A 24,424-nucleotide genomic window follows, 5' to 3' on the forward strand; every position below is an offset into this window, starting at 1 on the left:
AAACTCTTCGTGACATAGCTAACAATCTCATTGCATCGGAGAGAAAGGTCCGTACTGTTTTTCATGAAGTTTATAGAGGGCTTCTTTTTCCGAGACAGCCCCTTGGCTTGAGTCATATTTTCCTGCATTTTATTCAGATATTCACGTTCTTCGTGAGATGGAAATGGCGTATTTACTGGAGTCTAGATAATGTGCACCCGTCGTAATCCTGGTCTTAGTGGAGTCAAGGGGGATTTCATCATCACCAGTTGACGTATCCAGCAATCACGGTTTCAGGTAAGCTTTGGATCGCTCCCCATCGGTTTGAACATTTAGGCCAATTTTAGCTAGCAGACTCCATGATCGAACCACTGAAGACACCTCCCTCGCAAGACAAAAACTAACTCTCTATTAGCTTAGATACTAAAAGAAAATATCAAACAAAGATTCACGTAACACAGAGGGTTTTTTCCTCGAAACGCGACGAATACTCAAACGAAATCTCCTTCCCAAAAACCGACATCCACAATCCATTTTTACTCGGTAACACTTTCTACATTCTTCCATTGCTTATCCGCCACGAAAGGACAAAAAAATAGTTCATCCAATACCCACGACACTAATCAATAAATCCTCATACTATCTAGCCTACTATCGTGGTAAACTTAGTCAGCTAGAGACTCATAATGGAGCTGCAATAACTAACTATCTCAACTAGCACATAACGTGGCCTTGCTCCAGCAGTAATATGTCGAGAAACATGATATGGGCATGGCTTCCAGTGTACACACATGAAGTTGCCACGAGAACATCAGGAAGTAAGAAGAGTAGGAAGCACCTTTTGTTCAGATCCACCAGCACGGAAAGCACCCTGCCGAGAGCGTGTATATACTCAGCAGCACAACATCCTATTGGGGTTGCAAAGTTCCCACATTTTTCTCATTTTCCTCGACTTGAATTGCCTGAGTCCTTGTTCGACTCCATCTAGATAGCGAAAAACGGGAACAATGGTATTCTACTTACCGTCCAAGTTGGTGGCCTCACATCGCCAGACTTGCCCGAAAGCACCTTCGCCCAATATGTTGAAGAACTTCAATCGATGCCTCGGGAATTCCCATCGATCCGTTTTGGTCGTTTCAGTGTTTCCTGTTGAACTACTTGTTGATAGTCGTGACGTTGCCTGTAGGAAGTGGAATGTTATATCGTTAGGAGTGAGTAGTTACGTACATACGATACGGTATACACTCATGACTGTCGCTCTACATGCACTTCCTCGTTTCTTAGCTCCACTGCGACTGGAATTTCAACCCCAAGATTTGATTTTGATTCAGCGCAAGGCACGGTTTACTGTTTCCTTGAACCTATCAAATTGCTGAGGCAATGCGTTTGCTAACTTTTGTTGATTCGCCCCGAATTGGTATTTACTATAAGAGCTGATCCAGCAAAGCGAGGGCCAATCCATCTTTCAGTGGAGGATGCCTAACAATACCGTAGTCCTTACAACGCATCAAGCTCTGCTGTCATGAGTGTATATCGTGTATGACTTCAAATGTGTAATATGAGTACAAGTTCGCCTTCAATTTTTCCTTTTTCGTCCCCCGCTAGCCGCCCTCTCGTCCCTGTTATTGTCGTTTCCATCTACATAGTTTTCTAGGACGCCGAGAAGCAGATCAGCCCAAGCACAACAAACCTCCTTCTCTCTGACGTATATGTGCATGCCTGCGTATATTGGGCACAGAAAAATGTGTATCTCCTTCAGCTCCCATGTATCGGGAATCAGGTTTAAGTCATAAGCACACATCCATATAAAAGTATTTGAACACTTTACACTATCTGGAATTTCGTCCTCGTGACGCTATGTGTGAAATGCATATCGGATTATAGAGATAGCGGGGATAATGTGATAGTTTTTCTTTCGTTCGAAATAGCAAAAGGACGAGGGGGAAAAGATGCTTTGTTTGCAGATGGGTTTACGTTATAAGATCCTGAACGGATCCTGCAAAGCTGGAAAGCACGGGAAGTTGAGACAGGAAGTGTTTGCTTTTGTTGATTTATTAAATAGGGAGGAATTGGGGATGAAATGAAAAGCAGATAGGAAAACAATCCGATTTTCATGAAAATTGATATCTTCAGTATGTGGGTTAATACCGTTCTCAGGGAAAATTTTAGTAGAGAGACTTCCCAAGTTTTAATTATTCAATGCTGACGTATCTGACGTATCTGCAAGTAGAGCCGTCGAAAGCTATTTGTTAGAGGTTCAGCATCTTGAAAATTACCGAGAGTTACTCAAAGTTAGTGGAGTTGGGATGATCAATCAAGTTTGGGTTTCATAAAGTTTTGTAATTCTTTTATATAACTCAGTCTACAGAATTTATTCTGCAGAGAAATCTGAGGTTCAGATTAGATTATAAGATGGCCTTTGAGTCATCCTTCATTCAAAAGGACAGCTAGCGGTTAAAAACTTTCATTGTTACAAGCTAGAATATTTCCCCAAGCTCCACATTGAAACACTAGCTGAGAAAGATAACCAATCCTTTTATCGGGAGTAACTTTGGAAGTATTATATAAAAGGATGTAAGAGTGAGAATTCGTTAAAATGGGTCTCTGCGTTGAATCTGATTAATTTGCTGACTAGGAATGGATAGGTGGCTGCTCCGGGGAACCCAATTAGCACTGTGGTGCGCAGTTTTGATGCCACAAACTCCTAAGACCGTGACTGTCGTTATGGGAGCAGGGAGGCAGAGTCTAGCCGGCTCGGACCTTCTTCATTCACGAAGAAAATCAGCTCTCGCACTCTGCAGCTAGACTCTGAGGTCCCCAAAGAATGGTTTACCAAGCGTCTGTAGCCTGACTCTAGATAGAGCTGACCAATCGCAGAGAAAGTGCACGAGGGTTTCCCTTCCTTCTTCGCAGGGTATGCCGAGCGGGTTGGCATGGTCCCCTATGCAGACCGTCGTAATCTTGAATGCATTTCCACCTGTTACAGGAGCTCTCGTAATCGAGCTAGCCAAATTCTTCTTGACTTGGCACAGCTAGTAAGCCTTCGCCATCTTAGGCTCGCGGCTGCTAGGTAATGCGAGTAGACTCGGCCCCCGACAGCCGCTAGCGGAACACAGACCATCTTTGATCCGTCGGTAAAGAATACTGAGTCATAACGTTGCAACATGTCGCCGGTCTTCCACTTTACCCTGGTTGGTAAGTCCACAGCAAAATTTCTCGTGAAGTTCAGCTTGCGTGTGGCATAGTCCGTGGAGAGTGCCCAGATTTCCCGAGGTACTTCGTCTAGAATGTCGCTGTGGCCGTAGGACTTCGCTGCCCAGCATCCGGACTCACGAAGTCTGATGGTACTGCACGCTGCAACGTATTTAATGTGGAGGTCTAGGGAGAGGAGATGCAGGAGTACATTGAGAGCATCTGCTGGGCAGTATTCCTCGGAGACTTAGGTTCTTAGCAAGAAAAATTGCGAACTCTTGGCTGCATTCAAGAGAAGAATCCTAAGAAGAATTCTTGACCCCCTACATGAGAATGGACGATTCTGTAACCTACATAATGACGAAATCTGTGAGCGATACCATGCCCGTCAGGTTGTGGATAAAATCCGGCTCAATAGGTTACGGTGGGCGGGTCACTTAATCCGTATGGATGAAGATGATCCAGCCCGGAAAGTCCTTAAGGGCAATATCTATGGTAAAAAAAGAAGACGAGGCAGACCCTGCCTAAGATGGAGCGATGGCGTAGGACGTAGGACGTCAGACAGCTTTTGGGGATATCAAATTGGTGGACTTCGGCGCAAAACCGGGTTATTGCGCCATTGATGATGATGATGATAATTATACCCATATACTTTACATTAGAAGAAAGAACCAATCTGTAGTAGATGAAATTCATGGCTAACTAGGAATGCTACACAGAAACCTCGCCGAAAGCTGATGTGTCGATATGATATTACTTAAGTCCAGCTAGAGTATTCGACATATAACTCTTTTCCTAAAGTTTGTAAAGTTAGGACTGTTTTCATCAAAATGACGCACCACAACACTAATTGCGCTTCTATGAGAAGCCACTGATACCTAGCACAGTTTCTCACGCAGCTATTTCTCAAAAAAATTTAAAAGAATGCTGACTACTGCTGGTACGGATTCTGCAATAAACACGTCTTTTTTTGTTTTTGGTTTTTTTTTTTGAAGCGATGAAAATTTTCAAAAAACACTAGCCTGGACACTGCAGCGCGTGGGATTCTTAACCACTAAAACCACCTCGGACTCCCCCCAAGCCCCGTGGAACCACCATGCGGTGTTACATCACGGGGCGAAGTCAGCTCATTTTAACTTGGTCCTCCTTCGTCTCTACGCGAGGTAAGTAACCGCGCTTTTCTAGTCTTCGCTACCCCCTCTTCGCAGTTTGCTCTGGATAGATGCGACCATGGAGTTGATCGCATCCCAGTCTTCCTGGTATGTTAACATTCTTCGCACCATATTTTCTGCTACAAGTATCTCTCTTAGAGCTTTTTTTGGGTTCTTCCTTTCCTTCACAAACCTTGGACAGTGGAAGAATACATATCCTGATCCTCTGGTAGTCCATTGGAGTTTGGACAATCGGGAAAGGTATCTAGTTTAAACCTGAACAGGAAATGGCGATATTCTCCATGCCCCTTGAGAAACTGGGTGGGATTATAATTAATCTCACCTGGTTGTCTCTCCAACCACTCCTTGATGGCAGAAATTAACCTGGCTCTTTTCCGTGCGTTCCCAACGCTCTTACCATCTATTCAGAGATCTTTCCCTTTCGGTGTTTTTCGTCTGCGATAAAGGAGATATAGATTTCGCATTGTACATATTCTTCATCTCAGCTGCCAAGATATCAGTGGGCATCATTCCAGAAATGACGAATGCTGCATCCACTCAGACAGTCCTGAATGCCAAACACACCCTTAGGGTTGTTTCTCTGTAAACTGAACTCAGTTTGTTAACCTGCAATGCTTTTCCCCAAACTGCATAGAGCAGGATCGAACTCACTACCCTAGTTGTAAGCAACCCCACGTTCCCACGTTCGACATCATCCTTGCCAGGGCCACACTTGCATTGGATGCTTTGCCATAAGCATACGCACGTGTTGCAAATAACTATCATCACTCCCAAGTATTTGATGCCAGGCTTAGAAGTGATGATATAACTCCCAATTTGAATACGGGCAAAATTTCTTTTACGGCGCTTGGTGATGAGGACAGCTTCCGTTTTTTCCCCAGCAAGTGTCAGACCAGAACTCTCTAGCCAACCCTTAGCAGCACTGATCGCTTTGTATGAGTAGAACTCAGTATCTTCGAGATGCTTTGCGACTATAACCAGCGCTATATCGTCGGCGTAACCCACCACCGTGGCTTCCTCCGGAGGGGAAGATTAAGTACATCATTGTACATGATGTTTTACAGAGTGGGCCCAGTACGGAGCCCTATGAGACACCCGCGGAGATAACGTACTCCTGGGATCCGTCATCAGTGTCATACCAAAACCTCCGTTCTTGTAAATAGCTGTTGACAATAATAAATAATCGTCGGCGCAACAATCCATGTTGGATCAGGGCCTTGAAGTGTGTTAGAGCACTTCATTCAAGACCGTAACGGTACACTAGGAGGCAATGTGGTCAGCATTGCGCTCGCCCGAGATTATTACCCTGATTTGACTCAGGTACTCATTCACAGCTGAGTCGACTGGTATCCGACGTCAAATCACGATACAAATTCCACTGCCACCAGTCAGATTTGAACCTCGACCTTCCGTACGGCAGCCTTGCGCTCTAACCACTCAGCTATCCGGACACTGTTGACAATAGCTGGAAGATAATCGGGAATACCAATCTTCGCTAGAGATTCCCATATTAGGTTCCAATTGGCCAAATATTGAATGCATTTCTTACATCCAGGGTCACCACCGCGCAATATTTGCTCCCTTTCCGTGGATTGCCTCTTCCGCCAAGCTAGTAACCGTTTTGATGGCATCAATGGTTGATCTGGCTTTACGAAAGCAATACCTCCCTGGCTCTCAACAACCGGGAGGAATCTCTAGCATTTTCGCCACTGTGTCCAAAAGACAGATAGGTTTATAGTAGGTCGGCTCACCTGGAGGTTTGCCAGCCTTTGGCAGTAGCACTAACTTCTGTCGTTTCCATGATGCAGGAAATATCCCCTCGGACATGCACGCTTCGAACAACTCAGCGAACATGTCCGGCCTGAATTTCACGGCCAGCTTAAGGGCCCTATTCGGCACGCCATCCAGACCCGCAGTTTTGTTATCTCCTATCCTAGCACACGTGTCCGGATGGCTCAAGTGGTTAGAGCGCTGGGCTGTCGTAGCGGAAGGTCGCGGTTCAAATCTCGCTGGGGGCAGAGGAATTTGTTATCGTGACTGGATGTCGGACACCAGTCGACTCAGCTGTGAATGAGTACCTGAGTCAAATCAGGGTAATAATCTCGGGCGAGCGCAATGCTGACCACATTGCCTCCCACAGTGTACTGTGGTGTACCGTTTCGGTCTTGAATGAAGTGCTCTAACACACTTCAAGGCCCTGATCCAATATGGATTGTTGCGCCAACGATTATTATTATCCTAGCACAAATCTCCAGCAGCTCTTCACTATTGCAGTGTCGTTCAGAGGTCGCTGGAAAGTGACTATGCCTTCCTCTTGCTGGGGGAATAACCCCTGGATAATTTTTAACAAGAGTGAAGGGCACATGATCTGTGGAGATGATCGGCCTCTGAATCGCCCCATCATGATTCTATATGCGCTGCCCCACTGGTTTACGTCCGCTTCCGAGCAGAGCTCCTTAAAACATTCCCTCTTACTCCGTTGGATGGCGAGCTTAATGGTTTTGCGGGCTTCCTTATAGGCGCGCTCTTTTTGCCCTTGGTCGAGTCTCTCTACCGCCCTCTGAGCTGCTCTTCTGGCTCGGTGACAGCCTGATCGAAGGCAGACCAGTTCAGTATTCTACCAGTAGTTTGGTCTTCTACTAGGGAATGAGTACCTCATAGGCATTGACGTATCACACGCCGGCGCCGGCTTTATTAGGTTGTTCTAACCACACCTCTATGAAAATCTGGTCATCCAGAGCTTTAGCAGACCAGCGTGACATCTTTCTCGGTTTCGAGCATGATGGTCTTCTGCCCAGTGACTCCACCCATAGCCCAAAGAAGATTGACTGACTGGTGATCACTGTGGGTGTAGCGTTCGTTGACGCACCAGGACATACCACGTGCCAGTGCAGGGCTGACAAAAGTTAGGTCAAAGATTGAGGCAGACGCCCCTTTCTGAAAGGTGTTTACATAACCTTCATTGGCCAAAATTATATCCAAATGTGCAAAAGCGTCTAATAGACTGCCGCCCCTTGCATTTGACTCTCTACTACCACACTCACGGGCCCAAGCATTGAAGTCAGCAGCAATCATCTTTGGACTTCGACCCCCTGCGTGGAGAACAAGACTGTAAAGCACTTCCTCGAATTCAGACAATGTCAGACTTGGTGGGGCGTGCACAGATACCTTGTTTATTTTCGCCCCCTCAAAGCCGCTGGCTGTCTGGCTCCCAGAACATTGTATGGCTTGTCGACCGCATGCCCATATCGCCAGCTCCACTGTGACAGTTTCTGCAGGGTTCGCTAATGATGACAGCTTCAACCTCGGATTCGTAGGTGGTCTGCTCGAGTAAATCTTGACCGACCCTTCAATGATTGAGGTTTATTTGAATAAATCCTCTGTTAGCTTCCTCCAACTATCTTGTGATTTACTTTGCAGCCACCTTTTCTCAGTCTATATTCGCTCTCCTCCCTATTCTTCTCTCCCATATATGGATGCAGCTTACAGCGTATCTCTTGCTGTCGCCCCTTCCTTATTGAATACATCATTGGCAAATTGACGCCAATGTTGGCCCTAGTGACGACGGTCCTTCCAACCTCTGTTCAGTTCATGTCCTTCCCCTCCCAATTATTTTGCAAATTCCAAAGTCTGGGGAAAGTATGTCAAGGATTGCTTGTCTTCCAACTTTAGTCACCCCATAGTGAGAGAACAATACAACCTTATTAAAAGTAGGTTCACTGCCTCCAGCCTGCTCGACTTCACCAACTTTGCGGTCAATTGTCTAAATTCACGGCAGGAAATCCTGAAACGCAAGAGGCTTAAATCGGTAAATCGCTGTAGTTATGCCGTGCGCGTACCATTTATATGGTGTAAGAGCCCCGAGACATAGTCCCGTAAGCTCAAGGCGCAATTTGCGCTGGCCGGCGTCACATCTGATGCCACTCGTTTCTACCATGCGCTTATCGGGCTGGATGAAGAACATATTGGGTTCGTCTTCGAGCTGTTGGAACAGGGCTCGTACAAACTATTAAGTGAAAGTGGAACAGCCAAGCTAAACCACTGGCTACTGGGCTTAAGGAAACAAGGCAGCTGGGGACAAGGTGAAACCGCTCTTCTTCAATCTTCATGGTTGTAGCAGGTTCCAGAGGGCACTCATGCCATTTTATTGTGCCTGGACTCTGGTTCGCTGGACGTGCTGGCGACAACCGCCGATAAAATCCATGAGGTGCACTCTCGGCGCATAGTCGGTGAGGTGTCGGATGAACTAGCGCAACTACAACATTTACTGGCCGCATTGGCAATTGCCGTAGCAAAGGTAGCCAACTGCCCACCCGGGACGAAGCTCGCGAAACAGGTCGAGGTTCCCTCCTGGAAATAGGCCCTCGAGTAGTAGGACGTCAGGACCCTCGACAGTAGTGCTAGTACCACCGAACGTTTGCGGAAAAAATACAAAATGTGCCAGCCCTTGAGCCCTTGCAAAATAACTAAAACTGTCGGTAGCCCTGGCGACCCGAAGCACAACACCACGTCCCTTTTACGTTTACGATCCCCTGAGCAACCTTCATTTTCGCACATTGGCAATGTTTAACAGTTTTCATTAAATTTGCTAATTTTTGAGTTTAGTGTTGCAGGAGAGAGCTTACAGCGCTATATCTGAGGTTTTCAATGTGGGATATCCCGTTTGGATATAAAAACGGAGATGCAATTGAAGAATTTTATAAATGAGATCGCCTAGCATTCACCCGGGAAGAAGTAGGAAAACACTAACTAACTAACTAACTAACTAACTATTACGGCTGGCTATCGTATCTACATAAATGCAATCCAACGGAAACGTTGGTCCAAATGCATTTGCAGGCCGTTATGTTAACTTGATTGAAAGTTTTGCCGAGGTCGTCCTGCACGTCTATCCCCTAAAGCAAATATTTCTTTAAAATAGGCAGGATTAGCCTAGAAACCGTAAAACGACCACCAAGCTGTCACCAGCAAACTCGAAGGAATGAAGGAGAGGAAAGAAAATAAAAAACTCAACCGCACGCCCCCAAATGAATTCTCTCTAACTCAGATAAGGCATACCCTCGTATAGCATCTCCACGTATCAATGGACATCACAGTAGAGGGCTTGAAACTTGGCTAGAACCTTGGGGCCTAACTGTTATTGGGGGAAAATACAATTTACCTTTAAATATGTTTATATATATATTTTTTTTTTGTGCGTACACGGAGGTGGAAAATCTTAGAAAGGCACGTCCGCCGCAGCTCCGCCGCCCGAACAGCGGAACAACAGCGGGCGCGTGTGGGATTCACACCCCCGGTCTCTCCAGCCCCAGCCCCGCGGGACCACCATTGAGGTATTATTTCGCGGGGTAGGTTTGCTCTTAGGCCCTCATCCTTCTCCTATTTGCAGCTTTCCTCCTTCTTTGTTCTTTCAGCAACTCCTCCTGAATTTGGATGATTGCGGAGCCAACCGCAAGCCACTTCTCCTCGGACTCAGTAACCAAGCTCTCCGGGGTCCCGCTCCTGCAAAGCACCTAGTTTAATCTCCTTCTCTCCATCGCAAATCGTGGGCAGTGAAACATCACATGCTCTGGATCCTCCGGTATGCCATCGCATCTGGGACAGTTCGGAAAATCATCCAACGCAAAGCGGTGCAGATACTGCCTGTAGCAACCACCGTGTCCCGTGAGGAACTGGGTAATGTGGTAGTTGGTATCCCCATGTTTTCGCTCAAGCCACACCCTAATGTTGGTAATGAGCCCGTGCGTCCACCGACCTTTCGCAGACTCGTCCCATCTGCGTTGCCAGAGATCAAGCGACTCTGACCTTGCCGCATTTCTACGCTGTGCATGCCCCTCCATATGTCTTGCATTGTACAGGACACTCATTCCTTTGGCCAGAATGTCAACCGGGATCATGCCTGCCACCACCAATACTGCCTCATCTGATGTGGTTCTAAAAGCACTGCAAACCCTCAAAGCCATCCGCCGGTAAACCGAATTCACCTGCTTCCATCTCTGAGAGTTTGCAAGCGCCTCTGCCCACACAGGCGACGAGTAGAGCAGGATGGAGCGCACCACTCCGGCTAGCACCAACCTCCGGCAATCTTTCGGTCCACCCATATTTGGCAACATTTTTGCAAGTGCCGTGGTGGCACTGGCTGCCTTTTGGCATGCATACTCTAGGTGCTCCCTAAAACTCAATTTGGTGTCAATTATTACCCCCAGGTATTTGATAGCCGGCTTTGATATGACCGTATGTCCACCGACCTCCACTTTTACAGTATTATTTTTCCTGCGTTTCATTATCAAGACCGCTTCCGTTTTCGCGTCCGGCAAGGTCAGCCCGGCCTTTTCTAGCCAGGACTTTACCGCTCTCACTGTTTCCGTTGCGTAAACCTCCTGTTTTGCTGCAACAACCACAGCTAGGTCATCAGCAAAGCCGACAATCGTAGTCCCCTCTGGGACGGGAAGAGCAAGCACCCCATTATACATGATATTCCACAACAGGGGACCAAGTACCGATCCCTGTGGTACCCCGGCTGTGACAATGTACTCTTTGGGGCCCTCATCCGTTCCGCACCAGAGAGTCCTCTCTGAGAGGTAGTTTTCCACCAAATTCGCTAAGTATCCGGGGACACCTATGTCAGCCAACCCCCGCTTAATTGTATTCCAGTTGGCTGAGTTGAATGCGTTTTTGACATTCAACGCCACCACGGCACAGCAGCCGATAGAAATCAGTGCACCTTTTGCCAGGTTTACCACCATGTCAATTGCGTCGACCGTAGAGTGGGCGCGTCGGAAACCAAACTGGCGTTCCGACAAACCATTGCTGGCTTCGACGATGGGCAGGAGTCTGTTGTAGATGACTCTCTCCATCATCTTCCCCATTGTATCCAACAGGCAGATAGGACGATACGACGCTGGGTTTCCAGGTTGCTTGCCAGGCTTCGGAAGCAACACCAACTTTTGCTTTTTCCACTGGGCAGTGAATATTCCTTCTTTTAGGCACGCCTCGAAGGTGTTGGCGAAAAGGTCGGGCCTAGTCTTCACTGCCAGTTTCAAAGCTCGGTTGGGGATGCCATCCAAACCTGGGGCCTTGCTGTCACCGAACCTACCACATATTTCCCGCAGCTCCTCCACAGTTACAGGCGGTATTATGCCGTCATTTGGCTGGACAAAAACTTGCCTTCCCCTATTTTCGTGGTGAGGGAACAGAGTGGTAACAATCTTATGTTTATATATATTTAAAAAATATCGTATCAACACAGTATCCTTTTTGTCAAACAGGTTTTTTTTTTGGAAAGACCGTTGGCCTTTTTCTTTAGTGAATTTTTTCTCTTTTGAGGATAATGATGGGAGACGTCTATTTTTCAAGGAGTTGATAATAGGAATTCACTTGGCCTCATTAATTTTTCAACTTAAGTTTTAATTATATTTTATCTGCTGTATCAATGATGGAACTTGTAAACTCTGAATTCATTGGAAAATTCCAAAGTCCTTCAATCAATTTCCACTCAGATTATTAACTTCAACCAGAAGTTATAATCTCGGATCTTCGCTTCACAAATCACTGGCGGCCTACTTGAAACAACACTTCAAAGTTCGCCCTATTAATAACCCACCCTTCTGTCTACTTGCCGCCTTTTGTTCCCCAAGGTGCTACTCTCAGCACCACGTTGACTTCGTCTCCGCCACCTCAATTATAAAACAATTAACAATCCTTAATGGTGCTGAAATATCATGGCATCATGACGGCCCCTCCAATTCCACTCTCCCACACTCAATTGACTGTAACTCAAGGAGAACGGAATAAATCGAAGATTCGATTTAATAGCGCTTGGCCCTCCCAGGCGCATTTTCACTTTTAAGATTCAAAGCCATCGAGTCGATGTGGATCCAATCACATCCTTGGAAATTTATTCGATATGATTCCCAACCAAACGATGAACTAAGTCTATAATTAGTCATCGTCGAGTCCGGACGATTTCTGAGCGGGAACACCGAAGCCAGCGATATATAGAAAGGACATAGGCTCCGGGGTGGGGTGATGCCTCATAAATTTTGAAAAGACTAAGGCTGAAGCGGAGATATCCTGCGGACGAGTAGTCTGGAAATGAGTATTCTATTTTAAGCGGGGGAAAACATTAAAGTCATTGTGTTGAGCCAGCTGTGTAAGGCACAAGGACTCCCCACGTTGATGAGCGCAGAGGGAAGGCCGAATCATGCTACTAGCTAAGACGAAAGATCTTTCCTTTTAATTTTCCGAAGTGGTTTGTTTTGTTTTCAGTTTACTGCGTAAATTATGGCTGCGGAGTAAAAATACGGACCAAGCCCAGGCGATTTAATTAACTTTGCATTAAGTCCCTTGTCAATTTCATGTTGAAAACTCTAACGAATGTGCGCGCTCTTGTGCGAAAATTAAGTAAAATTCTTACAAACTAAAAGGGACCGTCGCTACTCAAACATCCCCCAGAAAACGACAATAACAAGCGGAATCAGGAGTGGGCAAATAACAATAATGACGAAATAACAAACTCGACAAATGGCCAACTTACCAGAGGATGTTGATTTTCACGTTCCCAGGGAACATAGCGATTTGAGAAGGCCAGCGGCCCGTTCCAATGCTGCATAACCATCGAATTGCGGCTATCGTCCGACGTGATATTGCTGCTGAGGTTGCTTTGGTTCGACTTCTTCGCCATCTCCTCCTTGCTCTTTTTCTTGAGCGACTTGCCAATAGCACACAATCGCTTCCGATAAATAAACAGGACAATTAGGCCAGCAGCCAGAAAAATGCCACAAATTGTAATTATGGCAGGGATGACAGCTTTAAGCGTTCCCGATGAGGACGACGGTAGCAAGGGTGGCGGCGAGGACCCATCTGTCTTTTCTGTCTGATTTGAAGTTCGACCATCACGGCCGCCATTAATGACGCTCCCGTCGGCGTCGTCCTTGTTGTTCTTGCGAGTACCGTGACTAGTGTTTTCTTTGCTTGCGTTGCTCTGCTGCGATGGCCACGTGAGGTTGTCGTCAGTTTTCACTGCCGTCAGCTTGGTCCTCGAGCCACCTTCATGACTATTATTGCTATTTGATTCCGTATCCTGAGCCGTTGACGGTGCAGGATTCTCCTCGCCACTCTCGCCATCTGGTGAAATATTGAGGAATGGCGGTCGTCCGTTATAGACGGGTGTGTAGAAATTAAGGTTAGGATTTGGATTGAAATTCGGCATCAGTTGTGATGGAAATGTTGCCCCCGATGAGGGTGGATTGATGCCGGGCAAGCGGTGAAACGGAGGGAATAGGTGCGAAAAATTGTTCGCTTTTGGGGTATATGACGGAGTACGCGAATTCCAAATCCTTGTAGCGTTCTTTGGTAGAATAGATACGTGCATTTCAGTTTTTGCTGTTAGGTGCCCATCGGACGCTGTTACGTACAGAGGAAAATCCTCTCCACCCTAAAAAAAACCGAAACAAAAGTTTAGAAAAGCAGCCGCTGTCATGCATACGAAATGCTGTGCAAATTTGCAGAGTTCAGAGCAACCAGACTGGGTATGAATTTCAAGTCGAAAACAAAGTTAGTTTTTACTCATCCTGAGCTCAATGCGAAATTGGATGTCAGAAGTTCGTTGGCAGACGTTTAACCTCACATAGCAACCCCGCAACTTCTCCCCCCATTGAAGCTCATTTGACACCAGTCCTTACTCCTTCTCCCAACAAATTTTCACAATTTTAATCAAATGAACTTCTTTCCTAAATCAAGTTCCATAACTTACCCGTCCGGCAAGACTTTCATTCAGATAAACAACACCCGTATCAGAATCTATCCGAAAGGGTAATTTATCAGGTCCGATTACTTCGCCTCCGCCCTCCAAAAAGCGCTTTCGATCTAGACCAAACACCAAAGGGTCATCCTCCTCGTCGTCGGCACGTACTCGTGTTATCATTGAACCAATCGGTTCGGTTTCCAGGATGCGCCAGTCGCGGTCCACACGAAGAACAGGCGGCGTATTCAGGACATTCAGGCTGGACACTGGAAAATACCAAAAATGGAGAAAGATTGAAACAGAGTTGAATTGGATGTGTTGTGAATTTATCTTGATTTCATTAAAATTAATGCGGTAAATATTTACTGGAGTCTGGCTATTGCTTGATTCTCGACAGTCGACAGGATTGCATGTTTGTTCATTTAATGGATGATGTAGAGGAATTTCAGGACGAATACGAGGACCATGAACAGTAGAATTGGGACTGTACTCTTCCTCGATAGAAGTAGATTCAAGCGAATATATCAATGATGACCTCAGCAGAATGTCTGGCTAAACGTACCAGAACTGAATATTTTGGGAATTAATGAGTCCTTAAGTGTAGACTGCCGAGAAATTCTGGTAATAGGTTCGCATACTCAGCAAAACCAATTGTAGATTTCAGCACTGGACGTGGTTTCACTTGATTAATTTCTGTTCAATGTTCCATACAGCGGAGGACACCCTATGGAAGTAGGTTATAGTCCATGTTTTGGTGTTGAAAAATAGTAATGGGAAAAAATCAACATTTCAGAAATACACTCCACTCTCAGGATTGACCAAATTTTCAGGGAACGTCCTTCATGTCGAATTTGCTCTCCGCACTAATCATGAGGATTCAAAGTAAACGACCCATGTTTTCGCACAAAATTGGGTGCTCTAAAACAAAAAGAAATCTTCTAAGGTGGCAGTTTATGAGAGGATGTGTGTCCCTCTTACATCTATATCGAGGTCCTGCTGGTAAATATAAGAGTACACAGTGTCCGGCTTGGCACCTCCAAGCAAACCAACTGAGGAGTGAGGTCCTCTGCATAAAATAGAGGAATTATCTCTCAGTCCACAGTACCCTGTATCCTGTATCACCTAGCACGTGGGGCCGAAGTCGCGACTTTTCGATAGGAAAAACTGGAGACAGCACACGAATACCCCGTAGCATACGGATTAAGTAACCTGGGCAGCACTTACCATCACCATGCTAAGAATCCGCCGAGAGAAACCAAGGGCAAGCTAGCAATTTCATAGTGAACTTATCCCAAGACAACAAAAGCTGATTGAAGAAATTGATCGAGTTCGTGAAGATATGGGAGATAAACCTTAAACATATGAAGTCCTTCAACGAATACAGTACATGGATATGGTTATATCAGAAACACTGAGAAAATGGCCCCCGGCAATAGCCGCCGATCGTGTCTGCAACAAATCTTATCTGATTGGCGATAAGGAAGGCGAAGGAGTCAAATTGTATCCAGGAGATGTCATTTCAATACCCATTGTTGGGCTCCACCAAGACCCAGACTACTTCCCCAATCCAGATAAATTCGATCCCGAGCGATTTAGTCCGGAAAATAAAGACCAAATACAACCATTCACATATCTACCATTTGGAGTGGGTCCAAGAAATTGTATTGGTAACTGGTTAGAGATTAGATTTTAATCTAGGATCAACGAAGAAGAATCTAAAATTCAAACCACTTTCAGGCTCCAGATTTGTTTTGATGGAAACGAAGGCCATTATCTTCCATTTACTATCAAAGTTCACTTTCGAGGCTTCCCCACGGTCCTGCATTCCGATATCCTCGGACGAAACTGGTTTTACACTTAAACCGGAAGGTGGATTTTGGACGAATTTCAAACCTAGAAAATGAATTTACTTATGTACTGTAACTTACTGTGTCCTAAGAAATAAACGCTTGATAAAAGAGAAAATTGAGTTGATAGTTTCAGGACGGCCCTCACATTTTTCTGGTTCAAGAGCCATGGGATCGATTTTATAGCATCTGTGGCACTGGGTTATCACAAGGCGGCTAGGATATTTTACGATGAAATATCCATAAGACCGAGACCTTGATGTCACGACGGTTAGGATCTTGTTACGGTCATTTAGAAAACAGGTATTCATTCACAGTTGCGAGTCAAGAAGTGCACTGCAGGATACTCCCTGGGGTCAACCAATCTCTCTCTGAGAGTGAGCTGCCTCTCTTCTAAGGTGATATGTGGTTTTCCAGGGACCAAGCATCTCGTCTTATTGACTGGTGATAGCCACACCCTGCACGAGGTGATCCTTCTATTAACAAAATGCTACGGATCTAGATTAGGGAGTCGAAAAACATCTCCCCCGCTCCAGGGTGTCATGCTAACCGTGCTCATTGGATAGTTTGCAGTCGGGGGTAACTGACTGTATTCGAACGGAGCCTCACTGATACCTGATCGTCCCAGCAAATAAGTTCGATCTTACCGTGCTACGGTGAATGTCCTAACCCCCATACTCGTAGGAATCAAATGAGTACACGTATAAAAACAAAGAAAACTACAATCACCTACACAAGCGGGACCCCGTACCGCACACAAACTGACCAACCAGGCGGAGGTACATCTCCGAAATAGTGAGAGGCAGGTGATTACATCTGAAAAGGGAGAAGTTGGGACACGCCAAGCAGTGGGTCTAAGGTCAACATTGTTATACTGCGAGGACAACAACCAACAAAAAAACCGGGTAGGTCAGGGGTGAAGGTAGGAATCAGGAAACCCGCCCTTAGCTGTGCTAGTGCGGTCAAGTGCATTCGACTGACCATACTGCCAAAAACGTTTCCCGACAATTACTCACTCGTCAAGAGCAGAAAACTAACGATGACCTTATCGTCAGGCAAATGTGCAAGGGATAGACTGCGAAACTTGTGTTGACCGGGATACGCTTTCTAGCTGGTCACACTGGTGGACTGCGCGACGGAGGACACTGCGAAATGGCTATGGACTATAGTTAGTAAATTGCCAGGTTGCGAAGGAACAGAATTGTGTGGGAATAATATACCAGGAGTGCACATGGTGATAGTGTTTTCTCAGAAAGCAGCAACAATAGAGACGCAATAAATCACTCAGAATGAGGATCTCCATTCGCGATTAAGGAGAGTCTTCAGAAGCAAGGCAAGGAGGGCAACGGTAAACTCCTCATGATCGGGATAGATGACCGATTCCTGGGGGCAATCAAACGTCGGATTTGCCATTTCAACTATCGATTTGGCAATATACCTATATACGTGCAGAAGGAAAAGCCAAGGAAAGACACTTCGGAGGAGTCATCGGGTGGAAAACTTGCCGAGGTCAACGAATGAATTTTGGAGGCCATAGAGGCGTAAAGGAATAGATAAATCAGGGAAGTAGACCTTCTGCCCAGTGAAGAACAGAAACTAGACGATCTAGACCTAGAACTTCTAGGGCTTAGGGTAGACAGCGACATGCAGTAAAGCGTCATGTCGGAGAAGGCGGGTGATACTCCGACAGTGGAGAAGAGATCCAAATAATAACAGAGCTAATTGCCAGCACTAAGATAGTTCAGGTAACCCTCCACCATGCGAAAACTGCATTTTCAATAATTCTAAAGGCAAGTTCCAAGGAGAACATTGGAATAGTGCTGGCTCAGCAGTCCTGAGTGTACTGGGGGTGGATCTACGATTTGCAAGGATGAAGCAGGTAATCTGGAACCTCTCTTGCAAAAAACCAAGAGTCTGCATCATTCTTCAATGTAATTTAAAATATATATGTTTTTCAGAGTTCCTGAGAGAGAGCCTCGTGGCTATACAAGTCTCACTGGAATCCGGGGGAGCACTTAAGAGACAGTCGCGGCATCGGGCTACTTCCCAGGGTACGACATCTGGATTGCACCGGAGCTAGTCGTTAGAATGGCAAACTATTGTGAGAGGAAGGCCTTGCCACTTCTTCTCGGCTGCAATTCCAACGCCCATCACGAAGTCTGGGGAAGCGGTGACACCAATCGCAACAAGTTCGAGATATACAAAATAGGAAACACTCCAACATTCACGACCAGCAATAGCCTTATAAGTTTCAAACTGACAGAGTTGATCGCATTTTGCACATCAAGGGTAATCAAAGCACAATACTTGCTACTGTCGCCCCTTCCGTGCAGCTCATTTTCAGCTAAACCAGTGACCAGTTTGATGGCGTCGACCGTTGATCTGGCCGTACGGAAGCCGAATTTATCGGTCTGATAAGCGTCCCAGACTTTTTACAGCCGGGAGCAATCTGTTGAAGATTATTTTCTCTAACATTTTCTCCGTAGGCATATAGGTCTGTTGGATGATGGTTCACCACGAGGCTTACCAGATTTAGGCAGCAACACCAATCTTTGTCTTTTCCATGTCTCGGGAAAGATTCCATCCGTCAAGCATGCTTCAAACAACTGTACGAATATGTCTGACCTCGACTTAGCAGCCAGCTTAAGGACTTTGTTTGGTATGTCGTCTGGGCCGGACGTATATGGGTCTATTCTTGCCCATACGAACCCACTTCTGAACTGTCTCCTACATTCCTGTAGATTTCTACCTACTTATCGGGATTAGCACACTGTGTGGATGAGGGTTTCCTGATGATATCACAAAAAGCCAATCTCTCGGCCATTGGGTCCTGACATATTATCAAAGGTGCCACCCTGAAAACCATCCAACGATTCTTTTCTGTCATTTGAGTGCAGAATTCTAAACAATTGAAGTTGGAAGAACTTGCCAATCAATAAGGGCTTTTCTATCATAATTTGAAATCCCTATTTATGGTGTCATGGCCTAAATCGATCTTTGTCACTTTAGTCTCGACTATGCGACTAAATTTTCACTTGTGGTTTAAACCCTTAAGCCTCAGAGTACTGTTATTTTAGTGAACGGAGACGCAGACAGGTTACCAGTGTTCAGTCAACCCTACCTGACGCATAGGGTGTAAAACATGCTTTACATACCATCGCTTTATATACCATCACGAAAATGCGTTCCAATTACCTACACCATTTCCTCGGTGTAGCCTGCACTCATTATTTTTCATGATTTTCCAAGACCCACTCGTTGGCCATACAAGGATACTGATTCCATCTCAATGACTTACGGCCTGTTTTGAAGGTGTGACGTTTTCACTCCCACTTGTGCCTTCTGATCAGCATGTCCTCAAGTATCAGGTCCATATACCCAAATAGTCCTTCAATTAAGATTGTGTCGGCCCAGAATAGAAGACATAAAAATGACGGGAAAACAGAAAAAATATTAGCGTGGAGAAAGCTTATCAAAATAGCAAAGTCATTAGTCTTCTTAATACGTAGAATAACATTAAATTAACGCCAACCAGATAAATTTATGGACTCCCGCACTCCCTCTCTACTGTTCTGCGTCAAGTGTCCTTATGGTGACCCACTCGTCGGCCATCTTGAGAGAGGAGATTCAATTGCATGGAGTAGCTGGCAATCAAATTGACGATTTAGCGCTGTTAGTACCCTCAGGCAACATCCAGTTCGGTGCCATCGTTGTTAGAAACCACGCTTCCTATCTATATATCATATATCTATAGAAAATGATCAATGCCTTCGATGCGCCTCCAATTAATCCAGACATGAAGATTGGGTGTGCCCGCCAGAATAAAAACCTTGGTTTTGTTGGTATCAATCTTCCGTTCAACTGTACTTGTCTCACTTTCCAAATCCAGAGCCAAGGCCAAGGTTCATGAACCGGTTAGAGAGCAAACGCACTGCTTTAAAATAATACGTAGGTATTGATGAGTTCATGCAGGAGTGATCCCGAACGGAAATCGGCCTGCTCTGTGTCGATCAAGCTTTGGAGATGTTCTTTGATGCATTTCAGTATCTTAGCTATTACCTTTCCAGCGGTCAGGTGCACGCAGATACCGTTCCAATTGTCACACTCAAAACTGATGCTCTTCTTTGGAATCTTAACAATCATCGTCTTGTTCTCTGATAAAGGTTTCGGATTCTCAAGGTTTCCGCCACAAGTAGAAGTAGCCGATTCGCAGTAACTGCAGGTGAAGCTATGAATAACTTCGCGTGGAAACCGTCAAGCCCAGCGACTTTACTTCGCTTGAGCGTACTGATGGTCGAAATGATTTCTCATCTGCTTGGAGGAGTAGCTCATATCCGCATATTACGGTGTCTATCCATTTCATCCTTAAGAGGCGAAGCTTCACCACATCTGACATGGTTAAGAACCGTGGGAAAATTTTCTTTTCGCATGTTCAGTTGCTTGTCATCATGGATTAGAAGTTGACCGTTGACGAACTTCAAAGGTCCATCGAAAGATTCGTGACAATATGCAAGTTCTTTCGTGATGCGTATATACTTCCGAAATCATTGCGTTCTGCGGCATCTTGCGCTTCCCTGACAACCACAATAGCAAATTCTCGGTGAACTTCTCGGAATTTCGCTCCGTATTGCAGTTTGAAAGAGTCATTCCCGCCATCGCTCGCAGCAGTCAATGGAGCCTTTAACCTCTTCCGTTCATTGATCCTTTTCGACGAATCCCCGATCAGGCAGAGCTTATGATGCCCTTTCGGGACGTGGCCGACGACCTGTACACCCGAGAAAGGAGCATTTTGTATGGCGACCCATTGTTCATCGATATTCTCAGGCTTTGTATTAGTGTATCTGCCGTCTAATCAGCAAGATAGCTATCCACTGCCGTACGACAGTTGGATCATAGAAGCGGTCGATGATGAACTTAGGGGGTCGCAGCTCTCCAACACCTGAAGTGCTTCTAATTACTCGTAGAAAGCAGGCTTCTTCACTATCTCGGAAGTCTCCGTTGGCAGCATTGTATAATTGTAATGCTGCTTAACCTGGACCGGAATCTTACAGTCTCCCAAAAACCGGTTTCCTGGCCAAGAGAGCGCTGCTCGCTCCTAACGTCAGAAACAACCCGACACCGGATTCGCGTCTGCTACCACTTAGCTTTACAGAGTACAAAAGTAAGTTGTCGCAAGAGAGGAAGAAGTACTCTCTAGAGTCCCACCATCTTACTTTGCTGGGATCCGGAATATCCAGCTTATATCGTTGGAATTTCAGCTCAAGTTGGAGAAAGTGAGCACTCTGAGGGCGCTCGCTACTGTTGTCGGGGAGCGTGTGTATATTCCAGAAATCACTCATAGGCCGTTTTTGAAAGTCAAAAATCATTTCCGTGAGGTCAGCTACTATTCGAGGCGTTTTTGACGTTTCGATGGCCAAAAAAATTCAAAATTTGCAAGTTACCAAACGCAAATTTCTATCCCTTTTAGTCGCCTCTTACGGTAAGCAGGGAAGACTTTCAGTGTATTCTTTAGCCCCAACTCTGAGGGCATAACGTTATAGGGAGAAAAGGGCGCATGCTATAGCCTTTTTCATCCAGATGGATCTGAACTTCGCCGGAAATGCTTGTTCCATCTCAGGAACTCAATGTCTCCGTCCGTCTAATTAGAAGACTGAAACCACATAGTTCCGTATTTAGTATCGAAATCATGCTCAAGGTGGCAACTTTATAATTGCAGGCATTGATTCGCTTGGTATAGTTGGTCGCCTCCATATTTAACCAATTCGACCCATCGGCTCCTGGCGACTTATGGTTTTTAACCCAATGGATTGCATGGACTGTTTCTTCCATGTTTGGCGGTGGCAACATTTTTCCGTCGTCTTCAGCTGGTGGGAAATCCACTTCGCCGATATTTTTCATCAAAATACTCAACTATACTTCATCAATACTCTGTCGGAAATCAAAATTCCCTCTTTGTCTCGATAGGATGACCATCGACGTGCATAAGGCTTCATCCTGCTGACTTGTTGGTAAAACTTGCGCGCCTGGTGCGGTTACTCTCTCTGCTTTTCGAGTTCACAGACTTGTTGGTTATCCTTGCTTTTTCCGTGTGGGAATTCGCTTCTCCGCACGTCGGAGTTCCTGATAAATCTTCTCGAGCGCCCGCATTCTTTGAGAATGCAACATTACTCGGTATACAGCATTCTTCCGTTCCGTAACTAGCTTGCATTCATCGTCAAACCAGCCGGTCCGACTTTTCTTACGGCTGTGGCCAAGTATGTTTGTGGCCGTATCAATGATCACACTCTTCAGCTGGTTGAAGAAGATCATTTGTCGATGATTTATCTCCAAGACATCTGTTAGGTGCTGTTATTGCGACATCCATTTCTCCATTACAGATGTTACGATGGGTTGTGTTGTTAATGGCTCACCGGATTGTCAGAGGGGATTGTAGGTAGTGCCGTAATTCGAGCTCGGAGCACTATGCCAACGAAATAGTGGTCCGAGTCTATATTGGCCCCCTATATGTTCTTACATTCATCAAGGCTGAGAGATAGCGGCATTCGGTCAGCATGTGGTCAATTTGGCTGAAAGTAGCCCCATGTGGAGAGCCACGTTTGTTTGTGGACCGCTTTCCGCGCAAACCACGTACTTCCAACAACCATTTCTTGCGATACTGCTAAACTGGTTAATCCGCAGCCCGTTATCTTTGGTATCCTTATGTAAGCTATAAGAGCCAAAATATCGCCTGAATACGGACTCCGTGCCTATTTGGTTGTTGAAATCTCCAAGTATGATTTTGATATGATACTTGGGACAGGCTTCCAGGGTCCGCTCAACGCCTAGTAGAAGGTATCTTTCTCCGACTCTGAAGTTACCTCTACAGGGTAGTGAACGTGAATGAGGTTTATATTTCTAAATTTGTCTCGCAATCGCCGCGGTTCGCTTCTGTTTTCGAAGCCGATAACAGGAGGTTTCATTTTTTGGCTGACTAAGAAACCTACGCCGAGCACAGAGTTTACTGGATGGTCGCTATAATATATGGTGCAGCAACTTTTTTCCAAAAAACCGGTCCCTGTCTAGCGCATCTTTTGCAACGCTGTTACATCAGCCTTATATTGGGATAGGGTATCGGCTAGCTGCTGAGTAGAATTCGGTCGGTACAGGGCATGAAAGCTCCATAAGAAAATGTGGAAATCGTTAGTCCGTTTTCGTTGCGGGGTTCGTCGTTTCAAATTCGATCCTGTCCGAGGCTCCTTCTGTGGCTTCGTAATGTCAATTTTCTGTATAGGATTGTCAGCCCTGCCAAACCCCCAACTTAGAGGACCAGTTGGTACGAATTGTCCCGTTTTTAGACGCGAGAGACTCACCATCATCAAGAGACTATCATCGATCAAAAACGAATGCTGTCCGCTTATCAATAACCCTGATTTATTGCAAGATGTCGTTAATATTCTTCTCCCATAAGTTCCAATCGAACCTGCCCATTGTTCAGACAGATCCCGGTTAAATTTCTGAGGCAACCACCGATGCCGGGTGCCTGAAGGCCGCGAAGAATATTACCGAAAATAACGCTCCAAGCCTAGACGACATCCCGAATAAAGTTCTGTTAGTGACCGCCAAAACTATTCCAAATTAATTTGCCGAAATATTTTTTTGGCGTGGCGGGATTTTCCCGGAAGCAACAGAAGCTAGTGCTAATTCAGAAGCTAAAAGGCCTTTGCATGTCTATTGAAGGTATTGCCAAACTTTTTGAATGGGTCTTCTACAATATGCTTGTGCCCACCACTGAAAGATAGGATGTTCTCTCGGGTGGGCAGTTCGGATTCTAGGATTCTGGACCTGACACGTATCGAACAACATGTGGGGTTCCAAAACAATCGGTCTTCTGTCTTCTGTTGCGGATAATAATGTGTAACTGAATATTGACATTAGAACCCCACAAAGGAGTGATCGTTATTGGCTTCGCAAATAGTATCAGAGTAACTATCATGAAACAAGATATAAAATAGATCAAAATTTTCACAAACGTGGTAGTTTGAGAACTTTAATCTTGTCTTGAAGACGCTGATCTCAGGGTTCCAGAGCATAAAACCGAAGGAGTTCTAGTCATCAAACGAAGGAAGGAAACATTGATTAAGAATTGGCGAACAAACTATATATTCGCATCCAACGCTCAATTACCCAGAACACATGGTTAACCAAAAACTAACCTTCTAGACACATGTTTAGAGTTTAGTAATATGCGGTATCCGGAGTTACTACAATGTTGTCGAATATAGGAGGTTTAAAGCAAAGCTGTCACCTCCTTATCTCAGGAGCTGCAGCTCTTGTAGGAACCTCGACATTGGAACATAAAGCAAGTAGGCCCATGTCGATTAAGTGCATTGCAGATGGAAAGAATACTTTACTACGGTTCTTAACCGTACCACATTTGGTGAGATTCCTAATAGCTAGTCATCGTAACATGCGGATATGGACTGTTCCTCTAAGCAGAAGAGAAATCATTT

General features: G+C 45.5%; 1 protein-coding gene across 1 annotated transcript in view; it reads right to left on the bottom strand.

Annotated features, from left to right (window-relative positions):
- Positions 1–24,424, bottom strand: part of LOC119651474 (tyrosine kinase receptor Cad96Ca) — a 213,673-nt gene that overhangs the window by 97,004 nt on the left and 92,245 nt on the right. The window contains exons 2-4 of the mRNA XM_038055084.1: positions 14,098–14,354; positions 12,880–13,779; positions 1,003–1,159 (exon numbers count right to left, since the gene is read on the bottom strand). Coding sequence (XP_037911012.1) covers positions 1,003–1,159; positions 12,880–13,779; positions 14,098–14,354 — 1,314 coding nt within the window. The remainder of the gene's footprint in view (positions 1–1,002; positions 1,160–12,879; positions 13,780–14,097; positions 14,355–24,424) is intronic.

Source organism: Hermetia illucens, chromosome 3 (assembly GCF_905115235.1).
Source record: "Hermetia illucens chromosome 3, iHerIll2.2.curated.20191125, whole genome shotgun sequence".
Lineage (NCBI taxonomy): Eukaryota > Metazoa > Arthropoda > Insecta > Diptera > Stratiomyidae > Hermetia > Hermetia illucens.